We start from the raw sequence: 26,738 nt of genomic DNA, 5'->3' as shown, positions 1-26,738 counted from the left end.
GTGCTGGGTGTTCGTCTTCAAACTCCTGTACTTCTTTCCTGATGACATTAGAGTGAAGCGGCCATGGTCTGGGTGCTGGGGGTCCTTGAGGATGGAGGCTGCTTTCTTAAGACACTGCCTCTTGTGGATGTCCTCGATGGAGTGGAGAGTTATGGCACTGGCCAAGTTCACAATTCTCCAGAGATTTTTTTCTTGTCCTGTGCATTGGCACCTCCATTCCAAATCCTGAAAGAACCAGCCAGAATGCTCTCCAGAGACCATCTGTAAAATTGTGCAAGTCTTTGTGACGTATCACACCTCCTCAAACTCCTCACTAAGTCAAGCTGCTGGCGAGCCATCTTCGTAATTGCTTTGACAATGGAGGCCCCAGGACAGATCCTCAGAGATGTTGATATCCAGGATTTTGAATTTCTTTACCTCTCCACTGCTGACCCCTTGATGAGGACTGGTTCATGTTCTCCTGATTTCCCCTTCCTGAAGTCCACAATCAGCTCCTTGGTTTGCTGATGTCATTGGTAAATTTGTAGATGGCATTTGAATTGTCACAGGTGCCCAGCGAGTAGAGCAATGGACTAATGAGGTGTGCCAGTGTTGATTGTTAGTGAGGAGGAGACATTGTTTTCAATTTGTACTAGTTGTGGTCTGACAAAGAGGAAGTCGAGATTCCAATTGTAGAGGGGGTTGCCCAGGTAATCGAGCTTATTGACCAGTACTGAGACTATGATGAGCTGTAGTTGTTGAGGAGTAGCCTGATGCATGAGTTGCTGTAGGCTTGGTGATCCAGAGCTGAGGGCGGGAGCCAGTGAAAATTCATCTGCTGATTGTAATGGTAAGTGGAATTCAGTGGCCCCAGCTCTTTACTTTGGAGCAAGTTAATCCTGGCTATGGCCAACTTCTCAAAGCATTCCATCACAAGAGGTATGAGTGCTATGGGCGATAGCTCACCCTGGCCCTTCTTGAAACAAGTGGGAACCACTGACTGCAGGAATGAGAAATTGGCTGCTTAGCATGGACAGGATCCCCTGCTGGATCCCATGCAGATACAGCAGTTGCTGCTTCCAGTATGTCCTTCTATACTCCCTGCTGGATTTGAGTTGATTCCCCAACTTCAGAACAATGATAAAGTGAGCGATATGCTTTATCAAGAGGAGCACCATCTATGGCACTGATAGTCCACAGCACCTCCCATGTATGCCAAGTTCTGAATTGCCAGATTCCAGTCACCATGATGACAATGGAAGGGGCTCTTGACATGAAGCTGAAATTTAGTCCCTTCAAGGACAGTATACTGATCATGGTGAAGATGAGGTCAAGGAGGTTTATCCACTAATGTTGCTGCAGTGGACCAAATCAGTTCACAAGGATATGTTCTGTTGATTATCACATAGTGCCTTCCAGCTGCTGTATGAAAGGGAGATTTGGTCAGTACAAAGGTGAAAGGACAATGTGAAGTCAGGTCACAACTGATATTTTGACACCTGCTTAGTGTCAGGGTGGGAAGATAGTTGCAGTAATTAGCAGCTTTACAACACTGTGAATGTTTTCACCCCCATCCCCGACACTGAGATAAATGGCAGTTTTGAGATACAGTGTTCCGGGGATAATATGATACAAAATACAAGTCTAAATTTTGATGCTCCAGGTGGCTAAAGTGATTCTGAGACCCCACAAGAATTTGCAAAAGAGAAACAGGCATACATATGAGAGTCGGCTTGTGGCCATTTATTTGTCTGTAAGATCAAAGCTATATCCAGAAAGTTTAAAAAGAAAATGTTTAAAAAAATTAGCTTTGTTTGACGATCAATAGTAATAACTCTGAAGAAGATCAATTTGCAGCTGGTCTCAAGTCTCTGACTTGAAGACACTGGCCAGGTTCATCTAGAGCGATTATAATTAATGAATATTGCAAAGCTAGCTAAAATAATTAAAATATTAAAGAGTTATGCATTAGCAACTTTGCCTTTTACCTATTTCTTAATACAATATGAAGGACAAAGTCATTGTCTGGTGTGGTTTATGGTATGCTACATTTATGTGGTGACAGTGAAAAAGCTTTAGGAAGCTAGAGGATGAATGTCAATTAAAAAAATTAAATTTAGGCATACAGCATGGTAACAGGCCATTTCAGCCCATGAGCCCATTCCACCCAATTTACACCCCATTAACCCTCACCCCAGTACGTTTTGAACAGTGGGAGGAAACTCGAACCTCTGGGGAAACCCCACGCAGACACGGGGAGAATGTACAAACTCGAACCCCGGTTCCGATCGCAGGTGTTGCATTAACCAACTATGCTGCCCCAAAGATCACCCATTTTCAGAACCACATATTAATGCCATTGGACCTGCTACATTTCTGGTCAATAGTGATGACCTTGGTGATTGAGGACTTGACCCAGCAATCCCTTTGAATTTCAATGGCAAGCAGGCAGGGATGGTCCCTTGTTTGCAACTGCGTGGTGTGAACGTTACTTGCCACATACCAATAGTGTTTAAATATGGAAACAAAGTCATAAGAAAAGTACCAGAATAGGGAGGGGCTCAGTGCGTCAGGCAGCAACCCTGGTTAGAAATGGTGCATCAATGTTTTGGGTCAGGAACTTTTGTCGAGACTGGATGTTGAAACGCTGACGGACCATTTCTCTCCCTAGACACTGCGTGACCCACTGAGCCCCTCCAGCTTCTCTGATTGCTCAGTCTTTAAATACTATTTTGTTTCACTGGGTGTGGGCACAGACTATATCATTATTGAATGGAGCTGTAATCAGTCAACTTCCCCATTTCATACTTCACACTGCAGGAAATTATCTAAATATTGTTGTCCTCGGACGATAACCTCCAAAACAGCTTTGAGGATTGGCCTCCACCAACTGTATTCCATTGTTGTAGGTGTCATTCTAAGCAGTCCCTCAATTCTTATTGACAAGCTCTCTGGCGGTGCACCATGTCCAAGCTCCCCACCACAAGGGCTTTCTGAAAATCAGGATATATCAGCTACTTTCCTTCCTGACCCAACCTGGAATGCTGGAGGGGTGAGTTGGCATATCTTCCATCGGCACTGCTATGCTGCCCCACATATTCTTTTCTCAATCTATACTGTACTCAAATTATCGAGGAACTCAGCAGGTCGTGCAGCATTCATGGAAAGTAATAGGCAGTCAATGTTTTTAGCCTCATCACTTCATCAGGAAGGCCCTATTATGCTCCATGGATGATACTTTAATGATGAGTTTTCCCCATGTTCATGTTCCAAAAACCATTCCAAAAGTCTCCTTAGATTGGCTGCTAAATTCACAAATCCATAACTTAGTAGATCTAGATAGACCCTTTTCTCCCACAACCTCTGGAAATCCCTTCCCAAGTCTCATGTTATGAAAAAATATTGAATTGCACCCAGTGACACACTGTATTTCCCCCAGACTGAAATGCAGTTCCAGCTAATGCACCACGTACCAAATCACATCACAACATCCCACGTACTTGCGTGCCTTCACTTCCTCTAGTTCCTTGCTGAGCTTCTCGCTCTTCTCCATCGACTCTTGGAGTCTGCGCCTGAGATCACTGATCTCCTCTTGTGCTTCAGATTTAATGTCATTCGCAATGACAACAGCTGTCTGAAGGTCAGCTTGAAACTGCCGCCATTCAGCTGACTCCTCCTGTTCAAAAACAAATTGTTTTAAATAAAAGCAAATCTACCTTTGTCTCTCTTAATAATGCCAAATGACCCTGAGTAAACACCAACTCTATCAAATACATTCCCACGCACAGATTATTAAACATCAAACATTACCCACACGTGATGGTGAGAACAAATTCGTAGGGTTCAAGAAGCAGTAAGTCCTGGACAAATGGGGGTAGTAAACTATAATCTTTTATTTAGACAAGGGGAAATTCTCAACAGGGAACACACTCACACATTCAAAGTGATAACATACAAATCATTCACATTGGATGCTGGTTAATCCTTGATAATTGCATCTCCCTAAAAAGCACCAGTAATCGCTACTCCCGAAGCAGGGGTTAAACAAACAGTACCCACTAGCCCCTCTACAGCAAACAGGCACAGCACACCTGATAGCAAAGGAACACAAGTCTAGCTACAATTTAGAATGGGTAAGACACAACAGTCTCTCCTGGGTGTATGCCACGATAGCCTCCACCCTTTACTGGCATACACCTCACAACTGGTTCTCCAGCATCACTCACAGCTCGTAACCTTGGTGGGACCCCGCACAATAAATCTTCCAGCGTCGCCCACAGCTCACAACCTGGAGTGGAGCTCAGGGATCGTCTCAGGGGAACAGAGATCAAGTTGGTCCACATGGTGGGCTTTTTACTACAGCCAGCTTGGGGAGGGCAGGGTTGGGGTGGGGATAGCTCAAGTGTGCCCACGTGACCTGAGGTGTAGTGGCAGCTTCTCCTGTGAGTGGATCTAACCTGGATTGGCAGGTGAGTTGACTTCTGATCTGCTTCCTGCTAGAGGTCAGGTAACCTGTGTAACACCACCTTCTCATTTCATTTACTCCACTTTTCCTTCCCCCATCATTTTAGACACTTCTCCACTCAGCATCCTCTATGCCATAGAAAAATATATTTTCTTCATAGCTCACGTTTTGTAGTCCTGACCATTCTTGTGAATCTTCTCTGCATCCTCTCTAGTGCAAGCACTCAGCAGCCACCCCCCAACCCCATCTATGATTCATCGGACTGTAGAAAACATAACATTGAACAGGCAAGGATCATCAACTGTAAGAACTTTTCTCTAAATATCCTTGACTCAAAATGAACTTTTCATTGAGGGAGAGCTAGCATTGGGGGGTGGGGGGGGGGAGAGACCCAAGGGAACCTAAATGACACAGACAATATTGGTGGGATCTGAGTTGGCATTATGAAGCATTGTTAATCATTGTTGATTTGCCTTGAGGTGTAAAAACTGGGAAATGAAAGCAGTCAGGGTGTCAGAGAAGAACAGTTAATGTCAATACTAATCTGCTCTGATTCAAGATCATTACATGGTGGCCCAAGTTTTTTATATCAACTGATGCTGAATGTTTGCAATTTCAGATTTTCAGCACCTGTAAAATTTTGTATCTCATGGTCCTAGGACTTTGTTTTCTCTCTCTCTCTCTTTTGTTCTCATTTATTCAGATTCCCTCATCTCCTCCCTTCTGCAAACATCCCTTTTGTTCTCTGCATCACTTCCCCTTCCTTGCAACTTCAAACACACAGTTTCCTGATTTTGTCCAGTCATTCTGTGTTAATCTGAAAATTCCACTGCACAATTCCTGGTACACTTCAGGTTTTCATGTGTGGCTAATCAAGTCAAGTCACCTTTATTTGTCATTCAAGCCATGCATTGCACGTTTCTCCAGGTCCAGGCAGATTTACATAAATATAAGTTAGAATAGAAGTTAAAATATTAAGATATATATAGTAAAAGTCCACCGTACACTATCCACACATGTTCTGGGAATTCAGGAGCCTGATGGCTTGGGGGAGAAAACTGTTGCTCAATCTGGACGTGAGGTCCTGAGGGCTACGCACAGTTCCTCCTACCAGACGGCAGAAGGGGTTTTTGTGAGGGGTGCATGGGGCCCTTCATAATGTTTATTGCCTTTCTTCTGCATCGAGTGTTGACGATCTCCGTCAAGGTAGGAAGAGAGCTTTTTCACTGACTTCACTATCCTCTGCAGGGTCTTGCAGTCCAAGGTGGTACAGCTTCCAAACCAGGCAGTGATGTTATTGCACAGGATGCTCTCAATACATCCTCTGTAGTGAGAATGGAGAGGGGTGGGGGGGATGAACTTTCCCTAGCCTTTGCAGGAACTCATTGGATATAGGGATGGGAGTGAAACATTGCAGCCCTCAGTTTGAATCAGATTGAGGTAGGAGAGGAGTGCAAAATCCTGAATTCTGGGACTTGTACTTTGAATAAGAGATGATTGAGTGAAAGGGAAAAGAGGGATCAACACCAAAGTCAGGCTTAGCACAAGGGCTTTCTGAAAATCAGGATGTATCAGCTACTTTTCTTCCTGACCCAATCTGGGATGCTGGAGGGGTGAGGTAGCATATTTTCCATCAGCACTGCTATGCTGCCCCACATATTCTTCTCTCAATCTATACTGTACTCAAATTATCAAGGAACTCAGCAGGTCGTGCAGCATCCATGGAATGTAATAGGCAAATGATGGATCCTGCAACATCAGAGATCCTTCACGACCTCATCAGGGAATTATATTGTCGAGTCAGAAGAAGGATAAAAATCACCCAGGTGTTCCCTGAGTGCGATTCTTTTCTTCTTTGGCTTGGCTTTGCAGATGAAGATTTATGGAGGGCTATGTCCACGTCTGCTGCAGGCTCATTGGTGACTGACAAGTCCGATGCGGGACAGGCAGGCATGGTTGCAGCGGTTGCAAGGGAAAATTGGTTGGTTGGGGTTGGGTTTTTCCTCCTTTGTCTTTTGTCAATGAGGTGGGCTCTGCAGTCTTCTTCAAAGGAGGTTGCAGCCCGCCGAACTGTGAGGCGCCAAGATGCACGGTTGGAGGCGATATCAGCCCATTGGTGGTGGTCAATGTGGCAGGAACCAAGAGATTTCTTTCAGCAGTCCTTGTACCTCTTCTTTGGTGCACCTCTGTCTCGGTAGCAGTGGAGAGCTCGCCATATAACACGATCTTGGGAAGGCGATGGTCCTCCATTCTGGAGACGTGACCCACCCAGCGCAGTTGGGTCTTCAGCAGCGTGGATTCGATGCTTGCGGACTCTGCCAGCTCGAGTACTTCGATGTTGGTGATGAAGTCATTCACATGAATGTTGAGGATGGAGTGGAGACAGCGCTGATGGAAGCGTTCTAGGAGCCGTAGGTGATGCCGGTAGAGGACCCATGATTCGGAGCCGAACAGGAGCGTGGGTATGACAATGGCTCTATACATGCTGATGGAATGCCTAACAATGGGTTGCTCCATGATCCAAGCATGCAAGTGTGATAAAGAGTGGACCTTCTTGACTAGACAATGTCCCATCTTCAGACCAAGGGCGGCTCTGTTGTGATATGTAGCATGTGTGCTAATGGATAGGTTGAGAGAAACCTCAAATTGGATATTCCATGAGGAATTGTTGACAGCTAACAGTCCCACAAATATTCACCATCAGCATCGGTAACATCATGGCCTTGCACATATCTCATTCTAACCATTACTGGCACACTAGAGATGATCCTGATTCAAAGAGGAAGAGCATAATTGGAGCAGCAACAAACAAAATGTTCTGAGTATTATCTGCTTGCTAAACAACAACTAGAACCCAAAAGACAGAGATTTTCTCTCTAAAAGGAGCATTGTCCTGTGCACCTTCAGCCCGAGCTCAACCATGATCCCCAACAAGGAAATCATATCATGATCGAGGAGTGACTTACACCCAGATGTGCCCCTGTTCAATTTCCAAAGGGCTGCAGCTATCAAATTTCTAGGCAAACAAGTACAGTTGAAGTTTTGTGAGGACTGAAATGCAATCTTCATTTTGAGAGAAGGTTGGCATGATTGGCAAAGCGGTTAGCGCCATGTCAGCGATCAGGACCGCGGTTTGAATCCCGCGCTATCTGTAAGGAGTTTGTGTGTTCTCCCCGTGTCTGCTTGCGTTTTCCCCGGGATCTCCGGTTTCCTCCCACTGAAACATACTGGGGGCGGTAGGTTAATTGGGTGTAATTGCACAGCACAGACTTGTGGGCCGAAATGCCTGTTACTGTGTTGTATGTCTCAATTTTTAAAAAAATTAAAAATAGATTAAAAAGAAACCAACCCTGAGCCTCCGGTTAAGGATTTTGGTCTCCCGATCCATGTCATGCTTCTGGTCTTGAAGCTTCTTAACAGAGTCTATGGATAGTAAGGTTCATAGTGAGAATCTATTTAAGAAATCCCCAATCATTCTATCATCTAATAGCATCCATGATGCCAGAATTACCACTAGTTCACACAATACTAGACTTCATGCACATGTATTCACAAAATATTCAGGAATCTCAGACACCCTCAGAATACTATTTATTCATCCAAGGAAACTGCTCCAGTGTTCATAATTCTTCACAGTACACACAAGGAACTCAACACCACCCCACCCCCCCCCCCACCCCAGTGAACACTGCTTGCAGGCACAAGTCCAACTCTTTGATTATGAGCACATCTGCAATCATTGCCAAATAGAAGAACATTGTCGATGGTTGAAACTCACTAAAGCACACTCTCACTATGTACCGATGAACAAGGCCCATTTTAAGTCTTGTCAATCCCCTGAGCACACAACTGGTGAAACAAGCATTCTGAAAGCCCCACTTTTAGCTTGAAATTAGAGTTTAGGCATTTTGGTATACTAAATTGACATTACAGAGACACCAAACTGGAAGTCACAAAAATAATTTATGAAGTTAGGACACCCTTGCCTGAAGAGGAGTTAAAAGTTAAGCTGTGTGTTTGCATTTCCGTCACAGTTCTGCTATTGTCCGTTAGGCTCACAGCAGCAGTTGTACATGTACTTACGCATGAAAAGTAGTATGTTGGGAGAGTTTGCCGGGAATAGAGGAGGACATCAAGGGGGTAGTTGGAAATCAGAAGAAATAGGATTTAACAGGGCAAGGCACTGAGCTATGATGTACCCTGACTGGGTCCATGAGGGGGCTGGGGATGTTGGGGACTGCAATCACACTTGCGGGGGCTAGGAGAAGGGAGGGGAGGGGCAGAAAGAACAACTTAATGGGAAGGAAGCAGAAAGAGAGAGTATGGAGGGAGAGAGACAGAGAAGTGGTAAGAGGGATAACAGAGAGAGTGGGGGTAGATAGAGAGAATGCAGGGATAAAGCAGTTAGGGAGAGAGAAAGAGAAATTAAGGGCACATGGTGAGAGGGATCAAGACAACCCAACGAGAGATCAAGGTAACTTTGAGGTGGTGGGGGGAGGGGGGGTTGGTGGAGAGGGGGATAGAGAGAGAAAGAGAGACTATAAAGAGAATATTTATACATGCCAATTTCAATGTCAACCAGCCTTCTGAAAAAAAGAGAAAAACTGTACTTACTTTCCAAGTCTGAAATGATGAGGTTGTCATGGAGTTTGACTGTCCGATGCTGTTCCACTTCATCTTCAAGTTCAAAAATGGTCTCCTTCATGTCATTAATCTCAGTTTCCTTTTCCTCCAGTTCTGCTCGCTGTTTTTCAACATTCAGGCTAAGTTCATCTATCTGTTTTTTAGCTTCTTCCTGGAAGATTCTGTATTCGCCTTCAACCTAAAACAACAGCCTAGAAACTATCAAAGATGCAACATGGGGAAATGTCACATTGAGTGATGAATGCAACTGGAGTTTGTGGTTTTTAAAAAAGGTGCAAAAGGAAGACCAGAAGGAGCTACATAATCCATCTTCCAGAAGAAGGAGGCAACATGCCTTAAACAGTGGCCTTGAAACTCCACAAGTTTAACCATAACAGGTCAAACACGTGCCAAAGCAGAATCATCTTTCAACTAACCTTGTGAAAATTAGTTACCTGACTGTTAAAACACGTCTGTGTGAAAGCTTATGTGCGAATTAGCAGTTACACCAGCAACTACACAAACCAATTATTTCTGCGTGAAGCTATGAAAGATGCACATGCTGCATTTTCTTCATTGTCAACAACTTCAATATTATTCCTAAAAAAAATTTCGACAATGAACTCTATTCAAAATGCAGGCTTGCTACATGCTTGGAGATATGCTTGATGGTGTAAAAATGTGCACAAAGCATAAGCAAGAATCCAAGGGTCCGTTGAAAAGGCAGAATGAAACACAGGTAGGCATTCCATTTCATTCAGCATTTTAGGACTTTAAAAGGAATTGCTGGGAAAAATAGTTGTGCTTTCTGCTTGGAAATCTCAATGCTGAGTACATAAGCACATACTAGATAGAGCTGGATCATCCAAGAGATGAGCAGGGCCTTGCACCTTCCTGCAGAAGATGCTACTGAGTGCTGAACTCTCTCCTATTGAAAGGAGTAGGTTCTGACTAAACTCATTTTAAAGCAGGGTTTTTCTTTGCCTACTGCCATTGTGGGTGGATGGAGATAAAATGAACCATGATTTAACAATCAGCTGCCCTCGGCCATCAGATTTATGAATGGACAATGAAGCATAGACACTACCTCACTTTCACTTCTTTTACACAAATTTATTTTTTAATGTAAATGATAGTAATTTTGCACCTGTGACGCTTCCACAAAACAGTGAATTTTGTTCATGACAATAAATTCTGATTCTAAGCTTCTGTTCTTGAGTTGTCAAGTTAGGATATGCCTCTGTAAATCCTTGGCTAGGCTGCAGCTGGGGTATTTCTGACACTGCATTTTGGGTCTTGGATAAGGAGTCAGGAAGATACACGGCAATGGCAAGGCAGTGGACAGAGGTTTTCATTATTTGGAGAAAAGGTTTTAAAGAATTGGAATTGTCTTTCTGAGGCTCAAACCGATTTAACTGAGAAGTGAACAAGTCTACTCTGATGGAGTAGGAGAAGAAACTGTTTCCAGGGTTTGTTGGGAATCACACATTGAAGATGAAGTGTTTTCCAACAGTCAGTTATTGTGATCTGAAGTACATCTCCTGAAAGTGCAGATGAGCAGATTCAGTAACAATTCCAATACATGAATTGTAGAAATATTTGAAGGGAGAAAGAATCTGAAAAGTTATGATTAAGAAGCAGGAGAATGGGATCGTCACTCAAACAGCAAAAATGGGAAGGTTGGGAGCTTTTCATTTGTATGGTACGATTCAAATTATTCAATTTAGTGAAGTTAAAAAAGCTAGGCTTCCAAGGAAAAATATTGATCTTGGTCTCTGGCTATAAAAAAGTAATGGGCCCAATCTTTAATTTAAAAGCCAATAGAAATCCCCCCCCAACCCCACCACCACTGGACAGAAGCCGGGGTGTCCCAAGCACAGGGCTGAAGTCCAGTAATTGCTCCAACTATGTGCCAAAAGCAGGAAATTGATGATAACTCCTCTGGGTGTCTAACTCTCCACTGCAGTCTTCCTCAGGTATCTTAGCAGGTTGGAAAGCAGTGTGGAGGGAAATGAGTTTGATTCTTTCCATTATTAGATGGATGAGAAAGCCAGATTATAAGAGCAGAGAACCTATGCAAGAACAGGAGCTAGGCTACAGCGAGAGTACTGAGTACAATTCAGGACATCATGTTACAGGAAAGATGTGATCGCACTGAGAGGGAAGGTTTCTGCACACGATGAGGTGGAGATTGAACCTTACCTGAGCTAAAACAATGCACAACTCAAATGTAAGCATTTCAGGTAAGAATTGTTTACACTGAATGCTAACTGATAAGAATTTTATTAGCTTCAAACCAAATATATATGTTCTAACAAGTCAACAGGTAGCACATTTAAGTACTTAATTTAAAAAAAATATTTACAGCATGGCAGAAGCCTATTCTGGCTACTTAAACCCATTTAAAGCCCAACTACACCCAATTAACCTACAACCCCGTCCGTTTTGGAGGGTGGGAGGAAGCCGGGGGAAAACCCACGCAGACACGAGAACATACAAACTCCTTAAAGACAGTGACAGATACGAATCCAGGTCGCTGGCGCTGTAACAGCATTGTGCTAACTGCTGCACTAACTGCACCACCCAATATTCAATATATCATTCTTAAGACCAGAAAACATTTGTACAAGCACTTTTGCTTCCCTTACAAGTGATGCTTGTTCACAAATCAAACCTTTATACCTTAGCTAAGGTATCCTGTAGTCGATTAGAATCATTACGAGTATGGGCCAGTTCCTCCTGGAGGTTGTTGTACAAAGCCTCAATTTTCTCTTTGTCCAGTCGTGTAGTCTCCAACAGTTCCTGTAAGTCTGACTTGTCACCAGCATTGTGGAAAGCATACAGTTCTGCAACTTTCTGCTTCTCATGTTCCAGTAGAGCCTTGAACCTGTTCAGCTCAATCTGATCATTTGCAACAGTGACTTTATATTCTTCCAGCGCTCCGGCAAGTGCTGTCTTGGCATTTTGCTCAGAGTCCATGATCCGCTCCATCTGGTGGTTCCGTTCTTTCAGCGCACCAATCAGTTCTTGAGCATCCTTGTTATCCTGTTCTGCCATTTTTAGAGTGTTGCTGAGATGTTGCTGCACTCCGAGGAGCTGCTCACGCTCAAAACGTGCATTTTCAGCAAGGTCCATGTATCGCTGCTCCAGCTCCATGTAGCGGCCACTTTTTACATCTTCGTCCAGAACATAAGAAATGTGGTGCTCATCCAGCAGAGAAAGAAAATACTCATTCTGTCTGCTGAAGTGCTCCAGTTTATCGCTTTGTTGGCACAAGGAGTCCATAAGAATGGCCTTTTCCTCCCCTAACCTCTCATTCTCAGCATTCAGCTCCTGAGTAATCTGTTGCAGGTCTGCAAGCTCCTGAAGGGTGGCCTGTAGCTCCTCTGCTGTGCTATGTTGGTTCTCTTCCATCTGGTGAATGCGCTCTGTCAAACAGGCCACCGAGACTTCACTCACATTCCCACTACTCCCTTTCCGCGATCGCTCCCTGCTCGGTGCGCCCTCAGATTCGGAAGATGATGACGGGGCATCTAATGCGTCATCGCTTGAGGTAAGGGGCTGATAGACCTCACTAGATTCACTGTCCAGGTTGTCAAGGGAATTGCTGCGGTTGTCAGTTAAAGTGTTCTCGTCCTGGCTCAGGAGATCTTCCATAGAACCTAGTGCTGATCCTTCCACTGATGAGGTTAATGTGCCGCCATCACTTTGATTGCCAGCAACCACCTCAGGACTGGAGGACTGAAAGCCAAACAGTTTCTCTGCACTGTCTACCTTTTGCTCCAAGGAGAAACCAAGTGCGTTCAGTCGATCTTTTAGCATTCGGTTCTCATTTTTCATCTGGTTCAGCTCGTCCCGGATTGTACTGTTCTGCTCTTCCAGTTGGAGGAGACTCGACTCTACATGTCTGGACGGGTGAGGTACAGCATCTTCTCTTACCTCTGTCTTCTCTCCTTCCAGCAAATCACTGCTCAGGCCCAGTTGGCTACGCATACCTCTAAGTTCATTTCTCAGGTGCAGAATCTCCATGTCCTTATTTTTAGCTAGAGCAAGGAGATCTTTCACCTTTGCTTCTAGAGCAACTTTATCAGTGATCTGGCCGTCGGATTTCGATTTACTAATTCGACTCTCAGTCTCTGTTGCCATCCTGCCATGTGAGCGTTTAATGACATCATTACCTCCCTGGCTGGCAGATGAGGGTTTTCTGATCGTACTCTGGCGAGACCGCTCACGGGTTTTATCTCTGCTACAATTGATCTCTTTATTTCCAGCAGCTGGATTCCGTTTGGACGTAGCACTCAAACCTGCACGACAAAAATAAAGAAGACCCTTAATTCTTCACAAATGACATCAAAAAATCTATTTTACTAGTTAGAGGTATTTTCCCACTCTACCCAGTTGTGGTTTCATCACAAAAGTTGTTGAAAATTTTCTGGCAATTGTCTTAAAGCTGTCACTTGAGTGAGACTATTGTACAATACTAGAAATCTTGGCGTTAATCTGCAAATCGGAGAAACTATACAAAATACATCTTATACAGATATAATGAGCACTTGGTCTGAACTGCAAATAAGTAGTACAGCAATAAGTCCTTCTGAGATTGTATAGAGATTGATGAGATGAGATATGAGGGTTTCTGTGCAGTCACAGTGCCTCTAGAGGATATAATTCAAGCTTATTTATCATCCGATTGTTCCAGCACAAACTTCAGTCCATAGTGTAAACACATACGTAGACATAACAAACAGACAGACAAACAGTGGACACACACACACATAACACAGAGACAGGCAAACAGCGTATACACATACACACACACACACACACACACACACACACACACAAAATCTTGAAAGGTTGTTATTTGGAGATCATGCAGTATAGATTTGCTAGCTTAGTTTATGGATTGCAAGTTCATCTCAAGAGGAGAGAATGAGCAAGAGTGCAAAAAATGGTAGGGACATATTGTCTTCCACACATAAAAGAGTGTGCCAGATTGGTGTTAAAATGAGAAACCTAGTGACCATTTTAAGTTCTCAAGTTATCAAGAAAGACTGCAAATGCTCAAGACAGCAGGGCCTTTCAAGCTGCTGTGTAAAGTAGCATTAACCAGGCAATTTGCCCAGTTAGCACCCCACTCACGAGGCAACTTGAAAGGGTACAACCCAGTCAACCCAACTGGGTCCCTGACCTACCTCAGAGGTTGTCAGGGAACTCAGTTAAACTTACCGGTTATCACCACCGGTGGCTTGAAAACAAAAATGGCCAACCCGGTTGTTCCAGTGATGTTAACGCTTGCATGGGTGCATCACTGGGCTGCATCTACTGAAATGCTCAGTGCTTACATCCTGCTGCTCCTCCAATGACTGCATCGTTCACCTGACAACAGTTGCTTGTACTGCAGCACAGCAGAGTTGCTTAGCCAGATCTGAAGATCATTCCCATTCCTGTTCACTATTTGGACTTCGATTCGTCACTTCCGGTAAGTGCGTGGCGCGTCATTGCGAAGATGGAATCCCCCTTAAATTGCCAGGTTGGCGATTTAATAGGTCATCCTCCTGCAACTTAAAAGGTGCTGGAAGCACCTTTGCTCCACTAATTACACCTAGGTCCCAGGAGGGTTACCCAGGTGCTGCAACTTAAAAGTGCCTAGCAACTCTACACCATGTTCTCAAGGATTGGCATAAAGTGCTTGACTGCTGTAGCAAGTTCTCCCTCCAGCATTTCTGCATTTTCATGTTTCACTCTACGAAGTGCTGGCCTTACCAGCAACAGCAAGTTCCCGTAAAGGAAAAATGTTCTGTTCATGATAGTTTGTTTGTTTAAACTTGCAGTCACATTTCCTGCATTGCAAAAGTGACATTTCAGAAGTGGTTTGCTGTGTAAAAAGCATTTTCATATGTTTTGAAAGATACTGAAGGCAGCAAGGAATGCAAAGAAGTAAAAGCACAGAGGCAATTGTCAGCTATTCAAAAGGACCACTGGCATATCTACTTTGATTGAAGTAAAAATACAATGCTGGAGAAACTCAACAGGTTAAACTTCGTACTACATATAGCAAAGATAAAGATCCTGGTATGAGCAAAATCTTGAAAGTACGCTGTGTGACCTGCTAAGTTTCTCCAGCATTGTGTTTTTACTTCAATCACAGCATCTGCAGACTTTTGTGTTTACTCCTCCCTTGAACACTATTTTCCAATCCTGAAATGAGTTGTGAATGAATTCAATACTGAGCCTCCACAGCCCTACAAGGTAGAGAAATACAAAGATTCACCACCGACTGCATGAGAAATCTGCCCTTATTAGAGCATCAAATAATCTGCCCCCATTCTCTAACTCTCCATGGTGCTTGGCTCCTTAGTCAGTCGAAGCTGCTGCAATCGCTTTCCTGGGAACTATAAGTGTGGCTGTTTACATTGGAATTTTATACCAGTGTTTTAAATCTCGTGTCCACACCTTGATCTATGAAAGAACCGTTGTGAAGATTAACGTTCTCAAATTAAAGGCAGAGAACAAAGCCCAAAGGTTCGACTGTCCTCTGACCTCATCTGGCACATTGCAGAAGCCAACAATTGCTGCAAATTATGCAGACTATACTGAAGAAAGACACAAGGCTGCTGCCGCACAAACCTTCTCCAGCTCACTGACTGGTGGGCTTCATAACAGAGATCTCAATGACTTAATCAGTGACCATGTTCCATTGTCAATCACACTCCAGCAAAAAAGATTGGTGCTGCCCCCCCTGTGCCTCATTTCATCATTCCCTCAACAAAAACCTTCAGGCCCAGCCGGTCACATTCTGTACAGAACTTGTATGGAAAAGCATTGCAAAAGGAGGGACAAGTTTGTATCTCCCCTCCTCATCAGTCACTGATGAATAATGAGTTTACTGCCATACACATTTGTACAATGTACACGTGTACTGAAATTCTTTCTTGGTGCAGGCGAACAACTATTTGGAAATAAAAACTATCATAGTAAATAAACTAATTGAATTAAATTAAAAGAGACAATAAAAAATATAAGATGAATAAATAAATGTTCACAGTAATCCTAGTGCCAAAAAATAACTTGCAATAGTGCAGACAGTTCTTTTGTGGTGACAGGAAAGTCCCCATTTAGTGTTACAAAGGGAGGTTCAAGAGCTTGATATGTTAAGAAACTTGTTTCTTGAAACAAGAGGTGCTGATTTCAGGCTTCTGCACCTTCTGCCCAAATATAGCAGAGAGAATAGGTTGTGACCAGGATGGTGGGGGCCCTTTATGATCAAAACACAAATGCTAGAGGAACTCAGCCAGTCTCGCAGAGTCCATAGGAGGTAAAGATATGAGCCCTTCCCCAAAGTATGCGTAAAAAAGACAGGTGTCTGATTTAAACACTGGGAAAAGAAAGGGGGACGAATGGGAGGGGGAGGAGTACAGACCAACAGACAAAAGGTGTTAATTGGATATGATAAAAGGAGAAAATTGATTTTGGCTGTGAATGGAGTGAAGGAGAAAAGGGGAGAGAGAGTCAGAGCCAGAGCTGGGGTAAAGGAGATGAGGGGGTCGAAGATAGTGGGGTGGGGGCATTGTCTAACAGAAACCAGAGAAGTCAATGTTAATGCCATTCGGTTGGAGGGTGCCCAGACAAAAGATATGGTGCTTTTCCTCCAATTTTTAGGTAGTTTCAGTCTGGCAGTGCATGAGACCATCAAGTCATGTTGGCAAAGGAATGAAATGGGGAACTGACAGAGCTGAGGTGCTCAACAAAGCAATCTCCTAATCTGGGTTCAGTCTACCTGGTGTTGAGGATACCACAATGGGAGTTTTGGATGCAGTAGATGACCCCTGCAGATTCACAAATGAAGTGTGGCTTCACTTGGAAAAACTGTTTAGGGGCCTGGATGGTGGTGATGGACGAGATATGGGCACAGATGGGGCATCTCCTGCAGTCAGAGATGTCATGGGGAGATTGATCGGGAGGGAGGCATGGACAAGCGAGTCACAAGGGGAGAGGCGCTCTGAAGGCGGAGAGGGGAGAGGAATATGTGTCTTGTGATGGAATCACGTAGTGGGTAGCTGAAATGGCAGAAGAGGATATATTTGATGCAGAGGCTCATGGGGTAGCAGGAGAGGACAGAGGGATTCCTATGCATGTGGGGGTGGAGGGGGCCATGGCAGCTACCTTGCAGAACTACCTCAACTACACCTCCACACCCTGTCCCCTGTGAGGATTCCATTCCTTCTTCTCATTTCCTCTGTCTCTGTCACATCTTCTTCCAGTTGAGGTCTTCCATGCCAGAACATTAGAGATGTGCTCCTTCTTCAAACAACACAACTTCACCTCCACTATCATCAGCTCGGTCCTCACCTGCATATCTGCCCTGAGCTCCTCTACCTCAAGGATAGGACTCCCCTTGCTCTCATCTACCACCCCACCAGCCTCCATGTTCTGCCACTTCTGCCACCCACTACGTGATCCCACCACCAGACACATATTCCCCTCTCCACCTTCTGCAGGGACTGCTCCCTCTCCACCAATCACCCCCCCTGCCCTTATCCCTGTGAAGACAGGAGAATCTCTATTTGAGCCCATACCTCTTCCCTCATCACCATTTGGGGTCCCAAACAGTCCTTCCAAGTGAAGTGACATTTCCCTTGTGCATCTGCAGGGCTCATCTACCGCATCTAGTGCTTCCATTGTGGTCTTCTCTACATCAGAGAGACTGGGCACAGACTAGGAGATCACTTCATTCAGCACCTCAGCTCTATCTTCAATACCGTGGATCTCCCAGTGGTCACTTATTTCAATTCCCCATCGCATTTTCATGCTGATATGGTCTGATCATGGTCTCATGCACGGCCAGACTGAGATCACCTGCAAATTGGAGGAGCACCACTTCATCTTCTGTCTGGGCACTCTCCAACTGGATGGCATTAACATTGACTTCTCCGTTTTTTTCATTAGACAACAATCCCCCCCCCCATTTTCATTCTCCTGCCTCCTTTCCTCTAGCTCTGTCTGTCTGTCTCTTCCCCTTTTCCTCTGTCGGCTTTCATAGAGCTAAAATCAATTCTCAACTTTCCTCATATCATATCTAATTAACACCTTTTGTCTATTGGTCTACACTTCCCCCTCCCCCTCCCCAGCCTTTAATTCAGATGCCTGACTTTTTTCACGCATACCTTGAAGAAGGGCTCAGGTCCAAAATGTCGGTAGTATATCTTTACCTCCTCTGGACACTGCAAGACTGGCTGAATTCCTCCAGCATTTCTGTATTTTGACTATAATCACAGTGTCTGCAGACTTTCATGTTTCACCCCTGGATCCTTACTGATGCTGCCTGTCTTTATGAAGCAGTGCCTCACATAGATGTCTGCTTGGTCCTTTGTTGTTTGTCATCTATATCAATGATCTGGATGATAATGTGGTCAAATGGATCAGCAAATTTGTAGATGACACAAAGACTGGGGTCCAGTTTGACAGCGAGGATGCTTTCAAAACTTGCAGCAGGATCTAGACCAGCTGGATAAATTGGCCAAAATTGGCCAATCAGTTAAGTATGAGAAGTTGCACTTTGGGAGGACTAACTTTGGTAGGGCATACATGGCATTGCAGAGAGCAGGGAACAGAGGGATCTGAGAATACAGATACTGTATATAATTCCTTGAAATTTGCACCACAGGTAAATAGGTTTGTAAAGAGAGCTTTTGGCACATTGGCCTTCATAAATCAAACGATTGGAGTTGTGATGCTGGGACCTTTTACAGCCGTAACCTAACATCCCAACCTCTGTACTCAATGTCTTCCCTCATGAAAGCAAGCATGTCAAATGCCTTCTTCACTACCCTGTCTACCTGTTGCTACTTGGAGTAATCCCTTCAGGCCTCAATATCTGTGCTGACCATGATGCCCAATGAAACTAATCTCATCCTCCTGCACATGGGGTCTATATCCCTCTATTCCCTGTCAGTTCATGTTCCTGTCTAAATGCCCCATGCACGATGCAGCTGTTTCTGCTTTCACCACCTTCCTTCGTAGCATATTTCAGGCACTAAAATCACAACATCTACAGATTTTGTTTAACCCTCAGTGTAAAAAGCTTTTGTTGTAAATCTCCTTTAAACTTTCTATCTCTCACCTTGAGCATTTGAAATTTCCATCAACCCTATCTCAGCCACTCATAATATTTAATTTTTAAAAAATTATTTAGAACACGGTAGAATCCGATTCCAGCCATTTAAACCCAAGCCACCCACTTACACCCAATTAACCTACAATCCTGTACAATTTGGAGGATGGGAGGAAACCCCATGCAGACACAGGCAGATTGTATAGACTCTTACAGACGCACCGGATTTGGACTCAGGTCGCTGGTGCTATAATAGTGTAATGCTAACTGGCACGCTAAACCTGCCGCCCACGGATAATTTGCCCCTCAGCTTCCGATGCTACAGAGAAAACAATCCCGAGTTTTTCTAACCCTTCTTCATGGTGAATGCTCACTAATCCAGCCGACATCCTGGTGAACAAAGAATTGCTGGAATTACAATCTTTTAAGTATGGAGCCCATATTTACAATATATTCGTTTGAAAACTTAGAGCTCTCAATAACTCGTTCCAGTGGTAATTTTCAGTTCCAGTTATTGATCTCCTTTTTTTTTCTCCTTTCTCTTTTTTCTTTATTAGGGGTTTAGGGGTGGTGGGGGAGTGGGGAGGGTTAAGGGATATATATACCACAAATGTATCTTTTTTTACAATTTAATATTAACAATTGTAATTGTGGTTTTAAAAACATAAATAATTTTTTTTAAAACAAGAATTGCTGGAGAAACTCAACAGGTTAAACACAGGCAGAAGTGGTCTGCCATTGTTTGGGGTCTCTTGGTCAAGACTCTGACAAACCAGTTAAACAAGAAAGTCTGTAGATGCTGTGATTGTCGGACTTGTCAGCCACAAACGAGCCTGCAGCTGACATTGACATTTACCCCCTCCATAAATCTTCGTCCGCGAAGCCATGCCAAAGAAAAGAAGTTTAATACACAAGAGTGCTGGAGAAACTCAGCAGGTCAACATTTTGTGCCTTGAGGAAGGTTATGCATCTTTGTTACATAAAAACCGCTGTCCCACCAGCTGAATACCTCCAGCACTCTTGTGTGTGTCTTTGACAAAGCAATTCTCTGCTCAAGATTACAGATGCTGCAGCTTTTGTGTTTCTCTCACGTCCTAGCGAACCTTGAGGGGATTATTTAGGAATTATGTATGGGTTATGGAATTTGTCTGGATGGAACAAGCATTAATTCAAACAAGGACAAGTCTTCAGAAAAAAAAGTAAAAACTCAAAGCTGGAGAAACTCAGCAGGTCAAATAGTGTCCTTTATAGCAAAGGTAAAAATACATAACTGACATTTCAGGCTTGAGCCCTTCATCAAGGTCTGGGAAAATGTCAGCAGGCATCTGAATAAAAGAGTAGGGGAGAGGCATTGTTGCAAAGGCAGGTAATAAGTAGAGAAGGGACGGAGGGGATGGCAGCAAACAAGGAGAGAAGGGAAGGCTGGGTGAATTGAGAGGGAAGGGGGAGAAGAACTAGAAGGGGGAAGGGAAGGGGAGGAGAGGAGAGCAGGTTAGCAGAAAACGGAAAAGTTGATGGAAATGCCATTTGGCTGGAGAGTGCTCAGATGGAAAATCAGGTGTTGTTCCTCCAATTTACAGGTGGTCTTGGTGAGATATCAGTGAAATGGCTGGCTACTGAGAGGTCTCTCCAAAGTACTGGGTGCAGACTGGGAGATCGCTTTGCTAAGCACCTTCACTCTTCTGCACCAGTGACAGGGACTTCCCAGTACCCAACCATTTCATTTCTGGTCACACTCCCATGTCTGTCCATGGCCTTGTGTACTATCCCGTCACCAGTAAATTGGAGGAATAACAGCTGATTTTCCATCTGGGCACTTTCCAGCCAAATGACATTAACCTCGATTTTTCCGGTTTCTGCTAACCTGCTCTCCTCTCCCCCCTTCCCTCTCTATTCACCCAGCCATCCCTCCACCCCTTGATCGCCGCTGTCCTCCTCCTCCCTTTGCGATCACACCCCCCCCCCCACTCTTTTGTTCAGACATCTGCTGACGTTTTGACCAGACCTTGATGATGGGCTCAAGCCTGAAACGTTGGTGATGTATTTTTACCTTTGCTACACTGTTGGACCTGCTGAGTTCCTCCAGCTTTGTGTTTTTAACTTGAACCACAGTGTCTGGACACTTTGTGTTTTACTTCAGATAAAAAGCCTGATCACGTTCCATTGGTACTGTAAGAGAAGCCATCATTGGGTGTGGAATATTCTGTTCTGATTCTGCACCATTGTGACTATGAAGGAGAAGACCATAATAAATGTGCATGTTAATCAGCCTCATTGAAATCCCCATGATGAGACTAGATCAGGAAAGGCCTTAAGTAGCCATCTCCTGTTTAATACTTTAAGTGGCTATTTCCTGTATTAATACTTTAAGGTTACTGAAATCAATCAACTGATGCAGGACTCTGTATTAACACATAAGCCCTTTATTCACTGTTACCTTGTCCCAGGAATTGACAATCAATTTACAGGTTAAGGATCCAGTGGAAAAGCTGGCATCAAGTCACTCTAAATCATGCCGGGGGTTGACAGCCTCGACCCATCCTCACATCCCTGGCGTCACCTGGCAATTAAACCAGTGTGAAAAAGACAAGTTGCATCCCTGGACAATTGTGGACTCTCCTATCCCCGTGGATGACTTGCGGTCAGTATGAAAGCATGGAGTGTCCCTGTTAAAAGTGGCCTAGTGGGAAAAGCAAAAACGGCCTCATTAAACAGAACACTACACAGCTAATTAACTGGGATGCCAGTGGTAAAAAAGGCCTATGGTTAAAGACACAGCCCTGCCACTTAATACAGGTGTCAGGTTATGTCTGTTTTGACCTTTAATGTTCCGACTGTTTGTAAACCCTGGGAGCCATCCCTCAACACAGTAACAAAAACACGGTAACAAAGTGCTGGAAAAACTCAGCAGGACACGCAACGTCCAAAGAAAGTAAAAAATACAGTACAACTCCGATTATCCAAAATCCTCAGTTATCCAAAATTTTTTGGACCCAGAAGTGACGCCTGTTTGGCTCCAAAAAAATTTTCGGATAATTGAAGATTTCAGAAAAATCAGAAATCCTCATTTATCCAAAAAAATTCGAAGCCAAAATGAAGTCATTTTGCCTCCCAAACATTTTGGATAAATGAGGATTTCTGAAACAATCAGAAATCCTCATTTATCCAAAAAATTTTCAGAGCCAAACTGACGTCACAGGTTGAAAAAACGTTTGGAACTTTGGAAAAATCTCTGAGTAGAATTTCGAGTTTTGGTGCTGGATTTATCTTATATTGTTCAGGTTGTTTTTTGATGAGAATTAAACATTATTTCATGCTTTTAAAGCCTTCCCGTTGTTTGCTCTTTAAACATTGATGCAAGTGATTTGCTGTTATTACTGGGCTGTTTTTTAAAAATTACCAGTCATCTAAAAATGTCATTTTTCCAAAATGGTCCTGGTCTTGACCATTTTGGATAATCAGAGTTGTACCATAGTTGACATTTAGGGCCTGACCTTCAGGAGAGCTGAAAATCAGGCATACAGGGGAGAGGAAGGGGGATTGGGAGGATCACAAGCTAACAGGTAATAAATAGATGGATACGGGTGGAATGGTAGAAGAGAAGAGCTGAGAGGTAAAGGGGAGAGTGCAGAGTGCTAAGGAAGGTCGCTCTCTGATAGAAGGATGGGAAGGGAGTGGGGAGGTGGAGACAGAGGGAGCTCTCTGCCCTCTCCCCATCAATTCTCAGCTTCTTTCTTTTTAAAAAAAAAATTTAGTCATACAGCACAGTATCAGGCCATTTTGGCCCACAAGTCCGTGCCATCAAATTTACACCCAATTAACCTACACCTCCAGTATATTTTGAACGATGGGAGGAAACCGGAGCCCCTGGGGAAAACCCACGCAGAAACAGGGAGAATGTACAAACTCCTTACAGACAGCGCGGGATTCAAACCCGGGTCCTGATCGCTGGTGCTGTAAAGGCGGGATGCTAACTGCTACACCAACTGTGCTCATTTACTCTCCCACCTGTATCCACCTATAACTTCTTACCAGTTTGCCTGTGTTCCTCCCCCCACTCCCACCTTTCATTCAGACCTTTGCCTGATTTTTGGCATTTGTGAAGAGAAGTGACCTTCCTGTAAGGTGAGAACTGAACTCATTGCAATATTCAACAATCTAGGGGTCACCCAGTGAGCAAGCACTGAATCTGGATAGTTGGATGTGATCATTTGGAATGGTGAAGCAGGCTGGAAAGGTCAAGTGGCCTTCTACAGCATCTCTGTGTCTCTGACCCACTGACTCAATTCCTGACTGAATGTGTCACCTCCACTGACATGGACAAGAAAACAGGTGTATGTGAATGTCACCCCCTGCAGGCTGTAGGCAGCCCGAGCAGGAACCTTCCTGGTCTAAATCCTGTAACTCCCCACCCAACACATCCCTAAAGGTCCCCTTCACCAGAAGGACAGCAGGTCAGGGCACTGGGTACCAACTTCTTGAAGGTGGAAAGGATGGACATCTGTGGGTCTTTGTGACAACACCCAGATCCCAAAGACTAAATCAATTAAAAATTCATGATCATATTCTGTATGCGGGTGAAATTCAGCTGAAATGGGGGACAAGAACAATGTGTATGCAGACAAGCATTTGAATGCTGAAGAAAAAGTGAAAAGGGCTTTTAAAGAATTAAATCAGTTATTTAATGTTACAAACAGAAATCAAGAAAAAGTAAAAGTTAACCAAGGCACATATTGTTAGGTTACCCATGAGAACAAGATAACTAATTCAAGGTCATGGATTCCACATTGGAAAGCTCTGATAATCCACGTCTGACCATCCAGAATTCCTGATGGTTCAGCACATAGCAGACTGATTCTGGTTCCATAGAACACCACAGCACAGAAACAGACCCTTCGGCCCTTCTAAGCTATTTTCTGTCCTGACCCACTGACCTGCATCTGGACCATATCCTTTCATACCCCTCCCATCCATATACCTGTCAAAATTGAACCTGCATTTACCAATTTAGCTAGCAACTTGTTCTACACTCCCACCACTCTGTGTGAAGCAGTTTCCCTGATGTACCTTTTAAACTTTTCTCCTTTTTGTAGCCCATTTTTCCAGCTGGTCCAGATCCCTCTTCAAGCTTTGAACATCTTCCACACTGTCCACAACGCCTCCAATCTTTGTGTCACCTGCAAACTTGCTCATCCAATTTACAATATTATCATCCATATCACTGATATAGATGACAAACAACCATGGACCCTGAGACACAACACTAGTCACCAGTCAGAGGGGCAATCATCCACCACCTCTCTCTGGCTTTTCCCATAAAGTCAATGTCTAATCCAATTTACTACCTCACCATGAACACCAAGCCACTGAACCTTCCTGATTAACCTTCCATGTGGGGCCTTGTCAAAGGCCTTACTAAAGCCCATGAAGATAACATCCATGGCCTTTCCAACATCAACTTTCCTGATAATCTCCTCGAAAAACTCTATCAGATTGGTTAAACATGAGCAACCATGCATAAAGCCAGGTTGACTATCTCTAATCAGTCTCTGGCTATCCAAGTACTTGTAAACCCAATCTCTTAAAACCTCCAATAACATACCTAGTACTGATGTCGGACTAACCAGGTTTTTAGAGATGTTTTAGACAACAGAACAATATGAGCTATCCTCCAATCATCCAGCGCTCCACCTATAGCTAAGGACATGTTTAATATATCTGCCATGACCCCTCCATCAAGGGCCAAAGAAATACCTGTATGGCTCTGGGGATTAATCCACCCTCATTTGCTTTAAGACCCTTTCCCTGCATCTCCCTTTCACTCACCAGACCCCGGTTACCCTCACACGCGCCAGGTCCTGGTTCCCCTATTAAATGCCGGGCCCTGGTTCCCCTCTCACTCACCGGGTCGCATGTCCTCTCTCATGCACCAACCGGACCGTGGTTCCCCTCTCACGCATCGGGCCCAGGTTCCCCTCTCACTTGCCATGCCCCAGGTCCTCATTCACGTGCCAGACCGTGGTTCCCCTCTCACACAGCGGGCCCCAGGTCCTCTCTCATGTGCCAGACCACGGTTCCCCACTCACTCACTGGGCCCCGGTTCCCCTTTCATGCACCAGGACCTCTCTAACACGTCGTGGCCCTGTTCCCCTCTTACTTGCCAGGCCCCAATTCCTCTCTCATGGTCCGTGGGACCTGGGGCCCACCTCTCACATATTGGGCCAGGGTTCCCCTCTCACGTGCCAGGCTGTTGTTTCCCTCTCACTAGCAGGGCCTCGATTCCCCTCTTACTCATGAGGCCCTAGTTCCCCTCACATGCCAGGTCCCGGTTCCCCTCTCACTCACCAGGCCATAGTTCCCTCCCTTCATTTTATGTATTTATGCACTTTGGGGCTGCACTCCTTGAAGTTTAGAAGGATGAGGTGTGACCTTGCATAAACATAAGAGGTTAAAAACAAAGAATATAAATTACAGCAACAAACCCTATACATGTCCACATTACATCAAACTACTGCTTGTGCATGAACCATATCCCTCGATTTCCTATAATGTTATGTCTGTCCAGGAGCTTCTTAAACACAAATATCTTATGTCTCTACCACTGCCCCTGGCAGACATTCCCAGTAAAAAAAATTACTCTCATAAAAACATTAGAAATAGGAGCCACCCAGCCTATCGAGCCTGTTCCACCATTCAATGAGATCCTTTCATTCCCTTACTATGCAAAAATCTGTGCAATCTTGTGTTAAATATATTTTACTGAGGTAGCCTCCACTCCTTCAATGGGCAGTAAATTCCACAGATTCACCACCCTCTGGGAAAAGCAGTTCCCCCTCATCTACATCCTAGATCTACTACTCTGAATTTTAAAGCTATTTCCCCAAGTTCTGGTCTCCCCTACCAATGTAAACAATTTACCTACCTCTAACTTATCTATGCCTTTTATAATTTTATGTTTCTATAAGATCCCCTCTCATTCTTCCGAATTTCAGCAAGTACAGTCCTGAACGACTCAATTTCTCTTCATGGGCTCTCCTCACCCGAAACCTTGGTATGTGATCTATTTACTCTGGGGAAAAAGATCGAATCTCTTCCATAATTCAATAAACTTCTATCAGGTGTCTCTTCAGCTTTTGGTGCTCTGCAGAAAATAATCTAACCCAGGCTGCATCCTGACAAACTTCCAAAGCCTCCAAATCCTTCCAGTAATGCCGCAATCAGAATTCCACAATAATTGCACTTGTAAAAGTGTTGCCCAAACAAAGGTTTAGACAGCTGCCTGGGTTGGTAGGGCTGATGTTTAGATGTTTTCATTAATGGGAGATCCTCAAACAAGGGAATTTGGTTACAACGGTGTGGGGATTTAAAATTGAGGTTCATTAAAAACGCTTAAGGCTTTAATAACATGGAAACAGGACTTATGGCCGGCATCAGTCCATGGTGTTCAAGTTGTCTCCAGAAGCTAGTCCCATCACTCCCATTCATCAACCTCTCTCCCTCCTTTCCATGCTCCAGTCTCAAATGATTTTTCAATATTACAAATATCACCCTCCCATT

General features: G+C 44.1%; 1 protein-coding gene across 6 annotated transcripts in view; it reads right to left on the bottom strand.

Annotated features, from left to right (window-relative positions):
• specc1la (sperm antigen with calponin homology and coiled-coil domains 1-like a) overlaps window positions 1-26,738 on the bottom strand; it is a 278,924-nt gene that overhangs the window by 173,209 nt on the left and 78,977 nt on the right. For 4 of the 6 annotated variants that reach the window (XM_069933747.1, XM_069933749.1, XM_069933752.1 and 1 more), the window contains 4 exons: window positions 11,750-13,371; window positions 9,059-9,266; window positions 7,794-7,867; window positions 3,453-3,655 (listed from right to left, as the gene is read on the bottom strand). In XM_069933747.1, the coding sequence (XP_069789848.1) occupies window positions 3,453-3,655; window positions 7,794-7,867; window positions 9,059-9,266; window positions 11,750-13,371 (2,107 nt within the window). The remainder of the gene's footprint in view (window positions 1-3,452; window positions 3,656-7,793; window positions 7,868-9,058; window positions 9,267-11,749; window positions 13,372-26,738) is intronic. The other 2 variants (XM_069933750.1, XM_069933751.1) reach the window with 1 other exon arrangement.

This window comes from Narcine bancroftii, chromosome 4 (genome assembly GCF_036971445.1).
Source record: "Narcine bancroftii isolate sNarBan1 chromosome 4, sNarBan1.hap1, whole genome shotgun sequence".
Lineage (NCBI taxonomy): Eukaryota > Metazoa > Chordata > Chondrichthyes > Torpediniformes > Narcinidae > Narcine > Narcine bancroftii.
Note: the sequence above shows the minus strand (reverse complement) of the source record. Positions and strands in the feature narration are given on the sequence as shown.